Below are 18,236 nucleotides of genomic sequence, written 5' to 3'. Positions count from 1 at the left end.
ATTTCAGTGTTAGCTTGGTTCTGGAGCTGTCTTTAGGTTATTTGGTTGATTCAGGTGTTGTGTTTAGATATTTGCTTGGTTCTTTTGCTTTATTTGAGTGTTAGCTTGGTTCTTTATCTAAGTGTTAGTGTTGCGCCCGCCGGCGCTCACCTGGGGTCCTCCTCCTGCCAGCGCCCCCCCTCTCCGCTCTCGCGCTGTCCCCTGTCTGGCTTTGCAGGGGTTCGGCGCGTCGGAGGTCCACGCATGCGCGCTCGCCCTTCCTCGGCCTCTGTGCATCCTGGGGGCACGTGACCCGGTGGCTCCGCCCCATCATGGCGGCGCCCACCAGGTATTTCAGCTGGGCGTCTGGACAGGTAAGACGCCTGTTTGTCTTAGCCCGTGGCGCCCGCTATCCTTGCGCAGCGTCACCCTTGGCCATCAGGTCCCCGCGCATCCTCTGTGCTGCGCTCTCCTGTATCTCTGCCTTTGTCCCCGCCTGTAGCCTGCTCCCGTGTCTCCCTGTCTCTGCCTACCGTCCTCCTTGGTTCCTCTGCTTCCTCCTCCTGTGTTCCCATGCCGGTCCCTCTCCTGTACCTCTGCCCTATTGTTGCCTGCCTCCTGTATTTTACGCTCCTTCCCCTGTCTCGTTCCTTGTCTCATTTCCCAGGCCCAGCCTTTCCTATCCCTCTTTCCCTCATCTTCCTTTCAGCTTCTGGTCCCGGTTCCGTCCTGACTCTTCGGGCTTCCACAGCCTGCCTCTTGCTTCTTTGGGTCTACTCTACCCCTCGTATACCTTTCCACACTCTGATCTGCTCTCCTGTATTTACCCTGGGTCGTCCCTTTGGTTCCGGCTGTCGTGGTTCCATCTCCCTTGGGCCTGCCCCTAACGCTCCCTGTATAGGGGGTGGTCATCACCTGGTCCGCTCGCCCTCGGGGGCTCTGGAGCCACGACCCAGAGGGTTACTCTCGGGTTTTCTACCTAGAAACCCTAACAGTTAGCTGGGTTCTTGTGTTTTGCTTGAGTGTTAGTTTGCTTCTGATGCTGCATTTATGTAATGGCTTACATATAAAATCTCAATAAAACAGTACATTTTAATGGATATACATGAAAAATAATTTCCCAACATAATCAAAAATAAGAAAAAACACACTAATTATGGCCCTGTTAGATAAAGGGCAGATTGGAACACTTAAAAGTAACGCCATATTTGATAAAGGGCAGATTGGGCACTTTAAATAACTACTAGTGTACCCACACTCTCTGCTGGACTCGCAGTGGACATCTACCATTCCTCTTCTTTTTAAGCCTCCTGATGAACCGCTATCCAGAGAGGGAGAAAAGGTTTAGGCGCAGTATGTGCATGGATAAGCATAACAAACGCATCCTGTTGATATGAGGGATTTATTCTCTGTGGCTTTCCTCTCTTGATTATAAATCCTTGAGCGACATCAATACTGTGCTTTTTTGCTGAATGATTCATGTCGTTTCTGTGTATCAGGTTGGTTACTTGCTCTATGAACTGGATACATTATGTCAAAGATATTCTAGGTGCAGCCATCAGTCAGCGGGATGTCATTTACATGTATCCATAAGGTGCCCTCCGAGACTAGGTAGAACCACCTATAGGGATTAATAGGACACACTAGTAGTTATTGTTAAGTTCCCAATTTTCCCTTTATCTAACAGGGCATTACATTTAAGTGCTCATATCTGCCCTTTATCTAATAGGGCATTGTTTTGTTGGGGATTTTATATATAACCCTTTATTGACGTCCTCTTGATATCATAATTAATGTCAAACTGTATTTATGTAATACTTCTATGATTGTTCATTTGACAATAACACAAAATTCTTTAGGAATTTTTTTAGAGTAGCTTTAGGTTAGTGTCCCATGCAGGTGCAATGGACTATGTACCTGTCCTTATCTGAACATTTAAAAAAGCTTCCTGATATAAGATGGATTGCAAATGAGCACAAGATTGTGGTCTATGGCAGTGATGGAGTTAAAAGGATTGTCTCTTATCATCTAACTTGAGCCCATAGGCTCAGTGATGCACAGTAAATCAATCTGATTCAATTTACCTTTCCTGTGATGGTATTAACAAGCTCCCTTGAATAATATTATATACTCCTCTCACCTCGTCCATCTCCATACCCGTCTGCAGCAATTCACCCAGTCCTTCCATTTCTTCTCTCCCGCCCTCTTCCTGTTTTGGGTCTTTCAGTGCTGCCGCTGACTTAATTCCATGGGGGGGAGTCAATCGGTGTGTGACGCACATTATCAACTTAAAAACTTTGGTGTAAATATTTTGGGAAAATTAACATTTTTATTTTATTGGTCCAATTCTAATAAATCCTATGTTACTCTCTAGGGGTCAGAATGTTCACTGTGCCTCTAGATACATTTCTTGATCCTGATCAGCAGAATCAGGTTAATAAATACGGAGTGGTGTTTCTTTGTTATGAGCCGCGTGTTTGAAATCAAATGAACCCAATGCTCGTATATACTTTGCTTTAGTTCCTGTAAAACTCATTAACTAACTCTCTTTTTTTTCTTTAACTCTTAACAAATTTCTTAAATGACAATTTGAAGTCTCTGAGCTGTGCCGGATAAAAAATGAAGCGACTATAGGGATCGATTCAGGTCCCTTTTAGTAGTGAGTTAGGTCCTAAAAATAAATGTTTATGAAAATTTTAAAAATTGCAGAAAAACTTACCAGCCTTGTAACATTTTGAAAAGAATAAAAAGGAGGTTTCAAAAATGAGACCAAGAAAAAGTCAATTTATTGTACATATTATTTATTCGCTATGTTTGATATACAAGCAGAATAAAAATTCAAATGCTGAAACTTTTTCAAAATTGTCTGAAAATTCCATTTTTATAATACAAGCAGAATGAATATTGGCCACAATTTACCAATAATATAAAGTACAAAAAGTCATAAAATTTTGGTCCCTTTACAAGCGATTATCAGCCAATACCACAAAAAGGGACATACGTCCAGAATGTTTTGCATTCTTTTACAATTTTATTTCGGTTTGCAAAGCTTTATTTTGCTGTGGTGAAACGAATGACGATAAGGACAATAATTAGGACGATCCCGATCACTGTAGCGGCGATATTTAGGGCGTAGGCAGTACCGGAGTGCTTGGATGCCAGGACTGCGTTATTCTGATTGGTGGCATCGCGGGTCTGTAAATAAAAGGAATGATTTATTGATGGCTTCTGCATCTGGCTCAGTCTTTATTACATGACCAAGATGAGCTCAGACCTCTCCTTTCTGCATCACACCTGAATGCATTTTCTAGCATATATATTGCAAACCATAAGCCTGCCAAGATGTCAGTCTGCCCAGTGCATCACATAAGTGCATCATAGAAGTGTGTGGAGCTATTGAAGAATTAATCCAGAATTGAAACAGAAAGGAACTGAAGGTAACGGGATACAGTAATTGTAAACAATGTTTCTGTTTGTTTTCACTCTTACCCCTATAATCTTTCACTTTCTACTAACCCCCTAATCCCAACACCTAGTAAGGAACTGGTCATCTCTCCCTCCATCCCACCATCCACCACCTCATCAGATCTGTTCCCCAACATACAATCCTCTGTCTCCAAACAAAGACAGCCTCCTCATACCCTCTCCTGCTCCTCCTCACTGCCGCTGATATTTCTCCAAATCCTGATTCACCTCACCACATCCCCACAGTCCCTTCTGCCTCCAATCCACAATCTATCCCACATTTCCGTAACCTCTCTAACCTTACACTCATCCTCCCAGCCTGCGCTTCCCCAGTTCCACTAACAGGAGTTCTATGGAACGTTCACTTTGTCTGCAACAACTTTCCTACATCCATGATCTTTTCATTACTAACAAACTTTCCTTCATCATTAGCCCCGATACCTGGCTCGCCCCCTCTGACACAGCCTCTCCATCTGCACTTCCTTATGGTGGATTCCATCTTTTCAACACCCCCTGCCCCAGCAGCAAGCATGGGGGAGTTCATTTTCTCATGCAAAAAATCTGCTCTTTCACCCAAATCTCACTGGCACTCTCTGTTACCCTCCCTTCCTTTGAGGTGCACTATGCACAATTACTCCCTAACCAACCTCCAACTTGCTGTCATGTCATTTACTGCCTCCCAGTGCCTTCCACCACCTACTTCATTTACTCTCTGTTGACATTCCCACTATCTATATGGGCAACTTCAACATTCCCATTGTCCCTTCTCTCTCAGCTGCTACTAAACTTCTATCTCTCATTTCTTCCTTCGGCCACGGTCAATGGTCTTCTGCAGCCACTCACAAAGATGGCCACACACTGGACCTCATCTTCACCCGCCTCTGCTCCCTATCTAACCTCTCTAACTCACTGCTCTCTCTTTCTGACCACTACTTACTTATATTCTCTTCCCTCTCCTTTCCAGGTCCACAATCCTCACCCCACAAACTTGCACACCCTCACAGAAATCTCAAACATCTCGAACTACACTCACTCTGTGAATCTCTTCTCCCTCTTACAGACATAAGTTCCCTACACAATGCGGATGCCGCTGCCACTTTATATAACACCACAATAGCTGCCCCTCTCACACATACCAAAGCTCACAAAATCAGACAACCCTGGCACACCAACCTGACTAAAGAACTGAGGAGGGCTTCCAGGATTGCTGAGCGGAGAAGGAAAAGATTCCACTCCAACAAGCACTTCATCTCATTCAACAGTCTCTCAATACTTTCAAGGCCACTCTTGCCACATCAAACCTACTTCTCATCTCTTATATCTTCCCTGTGTCACAACCCTAAACAGCTATTCAACACTTTCAATTCTCTCCTCTGTCTGTTTCTTCAAGCATAAAATTGATGACATCAGGAGAAAGTTTTGGCCTACAACCCCCAGAGACCCTCTTCCTAACTACTCATCCATCCTCCTCCAAAACCAGCTTCTCCACCATTACAGAAGACCAACTTTCTGCCCTACTCTCGAGATCACATCTCACCACCTTTGCACTTGACCTGATCACAACCCACTTCATTCCAAACCTCATCACAGTCTTCATCCCAACCCTAACTCATCTCTTCAACCTACCACTAACAACTGGTGTCTTCCCCTCATGCTTCAAACATGCCTCAATCACACCAATCCTCAAAAAGCCTTCTCTTGACCTATCCCCTGTATATAGCTATCAACCCATATCACTTCTTCCCTTTGCCTCAAAACTACTGGAACAACACGTCCATTTTGAACTGTCCTCCCAGCTCTCCTCCCACTCCCTCTTCGACCGCTTTCAATCTGGCTTCCAACCGCATCACTCCACTGAAACTGCCCTGACTAAAGTCACCAATGACCTACTGACTGTCAAAGCCAAGTGACACTACTCTGTCCTCCTCCTCCTGGACCGGTTCTCTGCCATATACACTATTTTGTCCTCTTTCTTCTGGACCTGTCCTCTGCCTTCTACACTACTTTGTCCTTTTCTACCTGAACCTGTCCTCAGCCTTCTATACTACTCTGTCCTCCTTCTCCTGGACCAGTCCTCTGCCTTTGACACAGTGGACTACTCCCTATTACTAGAGACCCTAACATTTCTTGGCATTACAGACTTGGCCCTATCTTGGATGACGTCATACCTAACAGACCGGACATTCAGTGTCTCTCACTCACACACCATCTCCTCACCTCACCCCTATCTGTCGGAGTCCCACAAAGTTCAGTCCTAGGACCCCTGCTCTTCTCCATCTACACCTGCTCTTCTACCGGGGACAGCTCATACAGTCCCATGGCTTTCAGTATCACCTCTATGCTGACCTCCCTACTAATCAGAATCCCAAAATGTCTGTTCGCTATTTCATCCTTCTTCTCTGCTAGATTTCTAAAGCTTAATATGGACAAAACAGAATTCATCATCTTCCCCCCATCTCACTTGTCTCCCCCAACAGACCTATCAATTAAAGTAAATGGCTGCTCACTCTTCCCAGTCCCAAAAGATCACTGCCTCAGGGTAATCCTTGACCCTGATCTCTCCTTCAAACCACATATCCAAGCCCTATCCACTTACTGCCGACTTCAACTCAAAAATATTTCCTGGATCCATACATTCCTCAACCAAGAATCTGCAAAAACTCTATTACATGCCCTCATCATCTCCCGCCTTGACTATTGCAGCCTCCCCTCTAACACTCTTGCACCTCTCCAATCTATCCTAATCTCTGCTGCCCGACTAATTCACCTGTCCCCTCGCTATTCCCCTGCTTCTCTCTGTCAATCCCTGCAGTACCCAGAGACTCCAATTCAGAACTCTAACTATGGCATATAAAGCCATCCACAACCTATCACCTCCACACATCTGTGACCTCATCTCCCGGCACTTACCTGCACACAACCTTTGATCCTCACAAAATCTCCTTCACTACTCCCTTCTTATCTCCTCTTCCCACAATCGCATACAAGATTTCTCCCGTGCATCACCCTTACTCTGGAACTCTCTACCACAACATATCAGACTCTCGCCTACAGTGGAAACCTTCAAAAGGAGCTTGAAGACCCACCTCTTCCGACAAGTCTACAACCTGCAGTAACCACCGATCCACCAAACTGCCGCACTACCAGCTCTATCCTCACCTATTGTATCCTCACCCATCCATTGTAGATTGTGAGCCATTATGCGCAGGGTCCTCTCTTCTCCTGTACCAGTCATGACTTGCATGGTTTAAGATTACTGTACTTGATTTTATTATGCATACCCCTCCTCACACCATGGAATAAATGACGCTACAATAATAAATAATAATAATGGCGCAAGAAGCATAAAAAGACTTGTTAATTAGATCTATTTCTGCAATACATTGATGAAACTGTAGGAGTCATAATGAAAACATAACAAAGATGGAAACCATTAAAAGTAAAAAAAAAACAATAGCAAACACTCCAAAAGCAAAAAAAGTATAAAAAAAAATCAGAATTGTATTAAATTCATCTTCGACACATAATAACTGATTAAAAATACTTAAAAATGTAGAAACATATTCCATTTTATGCAAGGGTGCAATTATAATACTCCATCTATCCTAACACCCAATCTCTAGGATCACAAATAATGAGAATATATTCAATAAGTTGCACTGGAGAAACAGTTTAAATATGCAACAAAATAGCAAAACATAAAAGCACAAATCCTTACTGAGGCTATGTGCCCACGCTAGCGTTTTTAAACGCTCAGGAATCGCATCCCCTTTCCCAGAAAACGCGCTTCTTTTTCCGCGCGATTCTTGCGCGGTTTTTGCCAAAAAGCCGCGCGTTTTTGATACGCATTTTCTGGGAACATTGGGGGAATGCTAAAAACGCTCAGCTATGCGGAAATTAATGAGCATGCTGCGTTTTTAGCCGCGAAGCGATTCCTGAACGGTTAAAAACGCATGCATTGGCACAAAAAGCCAAAAATGCATGAAAATTAATTGGAAGCATCTTGTAAGCGTTTCTGCAGCATCTGATCTGGCACAAATGCTGCGGAAACGCTTACAAAAATGCAACGTGGGCACACAGCCTGAATGAGGATCGTATATAAAGTAAACATTCAGCGCTATGTCATCACAAGTCAGAAAAAATGAGAGCAATACTAAGCCAGCGAAATCTGGCATAGTCCATAAATTAGCCAGTTGTATACTGTATCAACCATCAAAAGTTGAGTTCACATGCAGATAGGCGAGGTACCACCCAAATTACCCCAATTTAAACAGGAGATAGGCTGAAGCCAAATGTAACCAAATGGGGGATTACTATTCATCTATTCTATTAATTAGCGCATTCATTGGCAACAATCACTTCAAATGAGAATGCGCAAAAGTGTTATAAGCGAAACCTATGCCAAAAGAGAAGAACGCCATTACAATCAAACCAAGTGTAGGCAACACAAAGGGTATGTGCACACGTTGAGGATTTTGATGCGGATCCGCAGCGGTATTTGCCACGCGGATTTGCATCAAAGCCGCAGTGTAGTGCACAGGCAATGTTAGTCAATGGTAAATGAAGACCCGCTGTGCACATGCTGCGGAAAAATGCACGCAGTTTTTTTTTTCCGCAGCATATCAATTCTTTTTGTGGTTCCGCATCAACGTTTTCCAGTCTCTCGCTCTCTGTCTCCTCCACAACCATCAAATCAGCAAACGTTTTCACCCGCGATTTCTGCCAAGAGATGCGGATTTTGTGCAGAAAATTCCGCATACTAATCTGCAACATGTGCACAGACCCTAAAAGTCTTCCGGCTCAAGAAGAAAAGTGTAAACCCTAATAAAAAGTTCCTCTGATTGTCCATTAGCACCTGAGGGAAATCTGCTTTATGCAAGGCTTTTGAAGCTTGCAATCTCTTTTGGAAATACGTCAGATCTTCCATTTAAGTCAGCATGTATACATTCACATCATGGATAGGGGTACTCTGGTTTCTGTAATAGAGGAGAAATCTTGTGGGAAGGGAGATTAATGGGAGGAAAAACATTTTGTGCAGTACAGAGAATTTCAGGAAAGGAGTCTGTTGATCTCAGGGAAGGTCAATGACTGAGAGAAGAGTGGGGGAGAAAGCAGCATAGTACAGCTGGCAGAGCACCGCGCAGCACAGAGGATTTCAGAAGTGTAGGGTGCAGATAAATAAGGGCAGGATCGTTATGATGTGAAGAAGAAATAAGAAATGACTTATGTTTGTTTATTTGTTATTTTTCCTGCAGGAAGAAACTTTACAAAAATCATCATGGAGCAATTCCAGAGACATAAAGTACTAAAAACATTATCTAAACTTCCACTGACCCCCCCTTTCTTCCAGTAATCATGTCATAAAACACAGTTTCTCCATCTCTGAGGATTATTTTTAGTTACTAAATAAAGTATCAGCTTCTTTCCCCAATTTATGTAAGAAACAAACTAAAAAGAACATCAAATAAAAGTAAGTAAATGCCATGTAAAAATAGATTGGAAAAGCAGCAATAAAATCCTGAAATGGAAAAACAAATAAAGAGCAAATGAAAAAAGAAAAATCAAAGTGTAGAACTGAAAAAAGAAGAAAGCAAAAAAGGAAACAGATAAAAGCTGCAAAGGATAAAAAAATACTTCTGCAAAATAAACTAAATGCTAAAGGAATAACACTTGAAGATGGATTTTTTTAAATAGAGGAAAGAATAGAATAAAAGATACAAGTTGTGTAAATATTGATGACGGGCTCAGGAGCTGAGCCTGCGCCATTCCCCCTGGGCGTCAGCTGAAACTCTGATTTATAACACAGAAGCTGCTGCAGTGAATGCTGTAAAGATAAACTAAAAAAAGATTTTTTTCCTATTAACCTTTCTAAGAATAAATCCTGTAAAGTTAGAAATTAAATAAAGAAACATCATCATCACCTCCTTTGTCACTTTTGTCGCACCCAGCATTGTTTTTATGCCATCCCAACCTCCTGGCATGGCGTCGGAGGCGCTGGGGGTTACTTAAGTTGACAGGTAAATCAGCAGACTTGGTGCAGATTATCATCTGTGGATTTACCTGCAGATACTTCTACTTATATGTTAACAGAGATCTAAAAAAGTTCTGGCTCTTAGAGAGCGAAAATAAGAAAACTGGAAACAAAAAAATTGAAAAATTAGCTTTTTTTGGTACAAGGTCGCCTGGTTCTGAAATTTTTAAATAATGGATAATCACTTAGTGAAATATGGATTTTTACCTTGACGGAGAAGATGACAGCGGCCAGTCCTAGAGGTAGGCAGCAACAGATCAGGTTGATGATGGACCACACCAGATAATCCTTCTGTGGGGTCTGGTAGGACACCGGCCCGGGCTGCATAGTCACCACATCTGAAGTCGGTTGATACATTTTATTATTGTCTCCTTCCATACACAGTTGCAGTAGACTCTAGTTGCTACCTTTGCTCTGCGCACTCTGCTGTGCTCGACTTTATGTGTAAGGGGGAAGTTCTATGGAAAGGAAGTTTATTTCAATATCTTGCATGACTTCTTAAAGGGCCCCTGTTACTGCTGTCAGGAAGGGAGGGATGGATGCTGGTGCAGCCACTGTGTACAAACAGTACATTACTGATGCTGCACTGAATCTGAGTTACATCATGTATTATACTCCAGAGCTGCACTCACTATTCTGCTGGTGCCGTCACTGTGTACATACATTACATTACTGATCCTGAGTTACATCCTGTATTATACCCCAGAGCTGCACTCACTATTCTGCTGGTGCAGTCACTGTGTACATACATTACATTACTGATCCTGACCTACCTCCTGTATTATAATCCAGAGCTGCACTCACTATTCTGCTAGTGCATTCACTGTGTACATACATTACATTACTGATCCTGAGTTACCTCCTGTATTATACTCCAGAGCTGCACTCACTAGTCTGCTGGTGCAGTCACTGTGTACATACATTACATTACTGATCCTGAGTTACATCCTGTATTATACTCCAGAGCTGCACTCATTAGTCTGCTGGTGCAGTCACTGTGTACATACATTACTGATCCTGTACTTATCCTGAGTTACATCCTGTATTATACCCCAGAGCTGCACTCACTATTCTGCTGGTGCAGTCACTGTGTACATACATTACATTACTGATCCTGAGTTACATCCTGTATTATACTCCAGAGCTGCACTCACTATTCTGCTGGTGCAGTCACTGTGTACATACATTACATTACTGATCCTGAGTTACCTCCTGTATTATACTCCAGAGCTGCACTCACTATTCTGCTGGTGCAGTCACTGTGTACACACATTACATTACTGATCCTGAGTTACATCCTGTATTATACTCCAGAGCTGCACTCACTATTCTGCTGGTGCAGTCACTGTGTACATACATTACATTACTGTTCCTGAGTTACCTCCTGTATTATACTCCAGAGCTGCACTCACTATTCTGCTGGTACATGTCTCCTACCAGACGTCAAGGAAGATTCTTTGGAAAAAGGAAAAGTCCAGCTCCAAGGATAAAATCCCCAAAACTTTATTTGAAATCCATTAAAATGATGACATGGCTGCTACATTTGTTGTAAAGGAATTGCCTAGAGAGGACCTGGACGTGTTTCGAACACTATGTGTTCTTAAACTCAGGTTAGCCTCTAGAGGTAGCAGAGCAGGTTTTCAAACAGATTAACGGGATAATAATTAAAAACCAAGACTTAAAAACTAAACAAAAAAACTAAATGCGTTGCATATCATGAACATACATGAATGATAAATACATTTTATATCAAATAAACATAATATAATTGAAATAAACAAAAACAAATTATTAGTGTAACATGAACTCCCTTCTAAGAGTAAGGCTATGTACCCACGTATGCAGAAAATTCCTGACTAAAAAACGGACTCCTTCACAGGAAACATGCGCTTTCTGTGCGTTTTTTGCAAATTTATTATGCGTTTTTTTCCGGAGCATCCCCAGTCTCATAGAATATAGTTAGAAATGCAGATTTTTCCGCGAAATTAATGAGCGTGCTACGTTTTTTACCGCGACGCATTTTTTTCGCAGAAAAAAACACATCAATATGCACAGAAAGTGGTGAATTCATTAAAATGAATTGGATGCTTCTTGTACGCATTTTTTTAAGCGTTTTTGCCTGTAAAAACGCTTAAAAACATGAAAAAAACGCTTACGTGTGCACACACCCTTAATCCTGTTGGTACACGTGTGTCCAGAAGGTAAATCCACAGTGCTTCCCTATCACGCAGTAATTGTTCCCACCACAGGCATGTTTTTTAATCTGTTCTATTGCATGACAATGTGTAACATCTTGATTATGAGTAGTAATAAAATGTTTAGATACATTGGAGATATGTCGGGTGATAAATTGTGTTATACCATGAAGGTGCTCACGAATTCTTTTCCAAAGATTTTATTCTTTTAAACAATGGGGAGAGGGGAAGACAGGGGGGGGGGAGGGATGGGAATGGGAAGAGAAGGAAAGATAAGGGGAAGTAGGGAAATTACAAGTTGACATCATGTACAGAAAATGCAAAACATGCATTAATGATGTCATTTTACAAACGTATCTTGTCAACGCTTAAATATGTAGAATACAAGATTGTACAATAGAATAATAGCAATAAAGAACATAAAAACACACAAATGAGTATAATGAGTGTCATTACAGATCTAACCCTATGTCAAATAGTAGATACAAGATCAGTTATGTCAGAGGCAAAACTAAAACAGCTTTTCTTATATCGAGATTACTAAGTGATAAAGGATTCATTCAAGTAATAGGAGTAGGGAAAGTTTGGTCCCATTTAGACCATTTCCTTTAGAAGTTACTGAATTGGTCATTAGCCAATGCGAAATGCAACTCATGGGATCTATGTTGCGTGATCAACTGTAAGATATCATCAACTTTGGGAAGGAAACGGTTCTTCCAATGGAATGCAATGGAATTTTTTACCACAAGGCAAACATGGATGTCTATATCTTTTAAGGCAGGGTCCAATTCCTCTAGATTAAGGGAAAGTAGGGCCGAGTGAGGTGTGAGGGTTGTGGTTTTACCTGTAAGTTTGCTAATGATGTGGGAGGAGATCTGCGACCACAAGATGCTAACCGTTGGGCAACTCCAGAAAACATGTAGGATGTCTCCCTTCTGACCGCAGTCCCTCCAGCATAGAGGCGAGTTCGTAGTCCCAATATGGGCAAGTCTATTGGGGGTATAGTACCAACGTGATACAACCTTAAAATGGGTCTCCTGCAATGACATGGAGAGTACGGAGTGATATGATAAAGAGAGAGAATCCTCCCAGTCTTCTACAGTGAAGGAAGAGTTTAAGTCTTTCTCCCAACTCAGCATTGAAGGGATTTTTGTCAAGGCCGTATCTTGGTTGTAGTTATCATAAACAAAGCCATGACTCCAGAAAATACGATGACCACAATTATTTAGCATTTTTATGGATGACTCAGTGAAGTTTAGTTTCTTGTCGAGAAATATTTTTATATTATCCTTAAGAGTAAGGTATTCGAGAAACAGGGACGAGGAGATATTATATGTAGTTTTTAGTGTTTGAAAGGATAAAAATTCCGTCCCGTTAAAAATGTGTTCTAAGTTTGATATTTTTAAATCTGCCCAGATGGGGGATAATGAATGGTTAGTCATAGAGTAAATGAGTGTTAGGGGGAGTTTCTTGAGGATGGTCGTTTTATGGGATCCTCTCTTTGGTTTAGAGATCTTAAACCAGGCGAGTGCAACAGCTTGAAAGATTGGATGAGCAACAGAGTTTGGAAGGTTGTTAGCTATGGCATTATAGATTATGGATCTAGGGCATCTATTCTATTCTATCTTTTCTATCTATTGTTATTAAGTGTAGACTCTAAGTCAAGCCAAGCCGGGGGATCTGAATCTATTAACCAATGGGCACTTTCTTTAAGTAACAAAGAATAATAGTGGGCTGTGATGTTAGGGATGCTTATACCTCCATTCAATCTTTTCTTAAATAAGGTTTGAGTGGCCGTTCTGGGCGTCTTATAGCCCCAAATGAAAGAATTAATCTGTGCCTGTAAGTTAGAAAGATGGATAGAAGGGATAGGGAGTGGTATACACCTTAAAATGTACAATATTTTTGGCAAAGTAAAAAGCTTTATTGTAAGGATCCTTCCCCACCATGATAGAGATCTATCCCTGAAAATCATGCAATCCTTATTTATTAATTCAGATAGTTTTTTAAGATTGGATTTAACTAACCCAGTGAGGTTACTGTTCACCGTGATTCCCAAATAAGCAAATTCCTTGTCACACCAGTTAAGAGAGGTTACAGCTTTAATACATCTGGTTTGGTCCTTACTGATGTTTAACGGGTGAATGTTAGATTTGCGTTCATTGATTTTAAAATTGGACAATGATGAGAATTTGTTAATTTCTGAGAGAGCCTCAGGGATGGAGATCTTGGGTTTGGTTAAAGTTAGGATAACATCATCAGCAAAAAGACTGATCTTATGATGACGATTTAAGGTGTTTAATCCTACTATTTTGGGTTTTTTTCTGATCTGTTCGGCCAGAGGTTCCATAGCTAAATTAAATAGAATGGGGGAGAGGGGGCAGCCTTGCCTAGTGCCATTTGATATGGTAAGTGGCTCTGAGACATGGTTGTTACAAATTACACTGGCTCTTGGGTCTGAATTTAGGGCCATGATGGAGGATGTCAGATTATCATCGAACCCGAATTTTTTGAGTGTCTGCTTGAGAAAACACCAACTAAGTCTGTCGAATGCTTTCTCGGCATCGAGTGACAACAGAGCCATGGGTGTTTTCGAAGAGTTAGCCCATTTTATGGTATTGATGATTCGCCTTGTTGCATCGGCTGGTTGTCTTCCTTTTGTAAAGCCCATCTGATCATTGCTTATCAGTTTAGGAATTATCAGACTTAAGGTACTGTCACACTAAGAGATATTGCTAGCAATATCGCTATAACTAGTGACGTTATAGCGATATTGCTAGCGATATCGCTGTGTCTGATACTTACCTACGACCAGCTCCCCTGCTGGTTATCGCTGATCGCGCGAGAACATTCAGGACTGTTCTCGTCGTCAGCTTCCTGCGGCGCTTCCTGTGGAGAGACGAGCGACGAGCGTGGACACGGGCGGGAGGACGCAGGATCGCCTGGTGTGACAGGTAAGTAGCGATCCCCATCCCCAGCGATGTTGCTAGTGAGATCTGCCGGTGTGGCAGCTCACTAGTGACCACTTAGCGATGTACCAGCGATCCTGACAGCATCATATCGCTGGTCAGGATCGCTGGTACATCGCTAAGTGTGACAGTACCTTTAGCCTATTCGCTATGATCTTAGAATACAACTTAATGTCTGTGTTAATTAGTGAAATAGGGCGGAAGTTCTCTATGGCTTCAGGATCCCCTTTCATTTTGGGGATGACCGAGATCGAAGCCATCAGCATTTCGGATGGAAAAGCTCCCTTTCCTGAGGCATAATTGAACATCTCGGTAAGGTGAGGGGAGAGAGAATTGTTGAAGGCTTTGTAATAGGCGTTGGTTAGTCCATCGGGACCTGGGGATTTGTGAAGATTAAGGCTACTTTCACACATCAGGTTTTCGGCGTCAGGAGCGATCCGGCGTCGTGCCGGAGCGCCGGATCCGGCAAATGTTTCGTAAAACCGGATGTGACGGATCTGTTTTTCTGCCGGATCCGTCTTGCTCTTGACAGACAAAACAGGATCCGTCTCATCCGGTTCATCGGGTTTTCGATCCGTTTTTCGACGGATTACGCTGGATCCGGTTTTTAAAATCGCCCCTTGTGGCCTTCCGAACGGGATTGGCTACTGAAAAACTATATATAGCGTGTTCCTACAGCCCTTCTTTGACAGGTTGTAGAGGAGAAAGTGCAGGTTGGAGAGAAGAGCAAGTTACTGGCGAAGATGGATGTTGTGATTGGAAATATTTTGAAGAATTTGGCGGATTTTACAGCGGAGGCGAATCATTTGAGGGTGATTGTTCTGGAGAAGGAGAGAGCGAGACAGCAGCGCATCAGGCATCGTAGACGACGTTTGTGGATCCACCCCATCACAGCCAAGAGAATGACGCATGGGGTCTATTCTACACTCTGCATGGACCTTAGATGAAACCCGGATAAATTTTTTGGATATGTTCGGATGAAAATGGAGAATTTTGATTACTTGGTGGAGCGCATTGCACACCTCATAAGAAAAGCGGACACCTATTGCCGCTTCTCTGTTTCACCCGCAGAGCGTCTGATGGTGACTTTAAGGTAAGCCACATTTATTGGATATGCTCGCATCAGAGCACACTTTCACTGCAATCTTGTTGGTGGTAGTTTGTATCTCCAAGTGTTATAGCTGAGTGTTGGTATGTAATGCTGTGATTTTAAACTAATTGATTGTTTTTTAATTCCCCACAGATTTCTTGCAACTGGAGAATCCCTTTCGTCACTGCATTTCCAGTACAGACTCGGGATTTCCACCATATCTGGAATAGTGACGTACACATGCCGTGCACTGTGGGACTCCTTAGCTGAAGAGTTTTTACCAGAGCCCACAACAGAGAGGTGGATTGAAATTTCAGAAAAGTGTCAACAGATATGTCAGTTTCCGAACTGCTTGGGCGCTGTGGACGGGAAACATATCCGCATTGTAACGCCAGCCGGATCGGGATCGGAATATTTCAATTACAAGAAATATTTTTCAATTGTCCTCATGGCCATCGCTGACGCGGAATACAAATTTATTGCTGTTGATATTGGGGCCTATGGCCGCTCCAATGACTCTCAAGTTTTCAAACTGTCTGCCATGGGGCGTAAACTGTATGGAAACACCTTCCAGTTCCCACCCCCTAGACCGCTGCCGCAAACATCTGGTCCACCTATGCCATTTGTCTGTGTAGGGGATGAAACCTTCCAGCTGTCAGAACACCTTTTGAAACCGTACGGTAGCAGAGGATTGTCAAGAACAAAGCGCATTTTTAATTACCGCCTCACAAGAGCAAGAAGAATGGTTGAATGTACCTTTGGTATTCTGACAGCCAAATGGTGGGTCCTATTGACTGCGATCAACCTCAAGACAGAAACTGTGGACGAGGTGATCAAAGCTTGCGTGGTACTCCACAATTTTGTTATCTGCAAGGAACCCATTTCCATTGAGGACACCTCTGAAGAAACCACCTTGCAAGATTACTATGACATTACCACTAGAAGTTCTGTGACGGTTTCAGTAATGAGGGACAATTTTGCACTATACTTTATGTCACCTCAAGGCAGAGTACACTGGCAGGATGACAGAGTGTGAAAGATTTGTGCCCTTAACCAAACTTGTGTACCTTCTGTACCAACAGTATATACCTTTGCCAACCAAAGTTGGCTATCTTGTCATGGTCTTACTATTTTTACCTTTAGGCCACAGGTGTGTACCTGGTTGTGTTTTATGCAAAGTATTTCACCTTTTAACAAAAGTTGTGTACATTGTTAGGAAATCACCAACAATAAACACAACTTTTTAGGTGAAATACTTTGCTTCAAACACAACCAGGAACACAACTGTGGCAAAAAGCTAAAATTTACCCACAGTTATATACCTGGTTTTGAATACCTTTTTACCTTTGAAATACCCTGTATTTAACCTTTTTTTTAAACATAGTTCGCCGCAGAAAGAAATGACAGACAACCATTGTGAAACGATAATTTAACTTTTATTTAAAATATTTTTTTTTTGTAAAATGTTTTTAAAGTGCAAAAAACTTTTTTAATAAAGGTTTTAAACCCAATGGGCATTTTTATTAAAAAACACACATTACAAATCTGTGTAGTGTGGGGTGGAAATACTGCTGGAGGGGCTGCGGGACACTTCGACACTGGGAGTGTGGAGAGAGGACTGGGATCGTGGTGGGGAAGGAACAGTTAGAGGTGAAGGTGTGGAAAAAGCTACAGAATGGGTGGACATGTGGGAGGCAGAAGAGGTGGTGGGCGGTGGAGTGGAGGGATGGGCAGGGACTGTAGGAGCAGATGATGTTGATGGCAAGTTGTATGGGGAAGGAGTTTGGTACGGGGAAGGAGTTTGGTACGGGGCAGGTTGCTGGAAGTGGGGAGATGTCTGGTACTGGGGAGGTTGCTGGTACTGGGGAGGTTGCTGGTACTGGGGAGGTTGCTGGTACTGGGGAGGTGGCTGGTATATAATAGGAGGGGGAGGATGGAAAGTGGCTGGAGGGGGTGCAGGTGGAGGAACTACTGGGGTGGGAGGAGGAGGTTGGGAGGTAACGTGCTGGAGAGCACCGTGGCATGAATGCATTACATGCATCTGCTGGGTAGGAGAGAGCGTTTCCATTCGCTCCACAACAGACCTGAAAAAGGTGTGGTTTGGCGAAGATCTTGCTTCTGAATGCATGGTTTGCAGAAGTGTCTTCACCTCCAGAATGCTGGAGTTGATCTGCTGAAAGCCTGCGGAGATTTGCTCTGACAAGACTTTTAGACAGTTCTGGAAAGATGCATTCAGATGCAAGAACTCTGGCGCATAAGTCTTTTCCTGACCCCTCTGCCGCTGCCGCCCAGTACCCGCAGGTGTACTAGAGGTGGCAGGGGCAGAAGGGTGGGGTAAAGGGAAAGCGATCTCCTCACCAGCAGCTTCATGTAATGTAGGCGGCCACGATGCTCCTGTGCTGGTGGATGGGACAGATGGGACGAATGTGTGGGAAGGCTGGGAAGGGGCAGATGTACCGGGGCGGTCGAAGTGTCCCTCGGTGCCGGTCTCCTCAGGGATCGCCTCA

General features: G+C 42.9%; 1 protein-coding gene across 1 annotated transcript; it reads right to left on the bottom strand.

Moving 5' to 3' along the window:
- Positions 1–2,763: 2,763 nt before the first annotated feature.
- LOC141085183 (dispanin subfamily A member 2b-like) lies at positions 2,764–9,931 on the bottom strand. The gene is made up of 2 exons (XM_073570393.1): positions 9,683–9,931; positions 2,764–3,174 (listed from the first exon to the last, which is right to left on the bottom strand). The coding sequence occupies exons 1-2, from the start codon at positions 9,851–9,853 to the stop codon at positions 3,031–3,033; spliced, it is 315 nt and encodes a 104-aa protein (XP_073426494.1). The 5' UTR covers positions 9,854–9,931; the 3' UTR covers positions 2,764–3,030.
- Positions 9,932–18,236: the final 8,305 nt, after the last annotated feature.

This window comes from Dendrobates tinctorius, unplaced genomic scaffold (genome assembly GCF_039654945.1).
Source record: "Dendrobates tinctorius isolate UK_male_01 unplaced genomic scaffold, ASM3965494v1 ptg000028l, whole genome shotgun sequence".
NCBI classification, from domain to species: Eukaryota; Metazoa; Chordata; class Amphibia; order Anura; family Dendrobatidae; genus Dendrobates; species Dendrobates tinctorius.
This window is presented reverse-complemented; position numbering and strand designations above follow the sequence as displayed.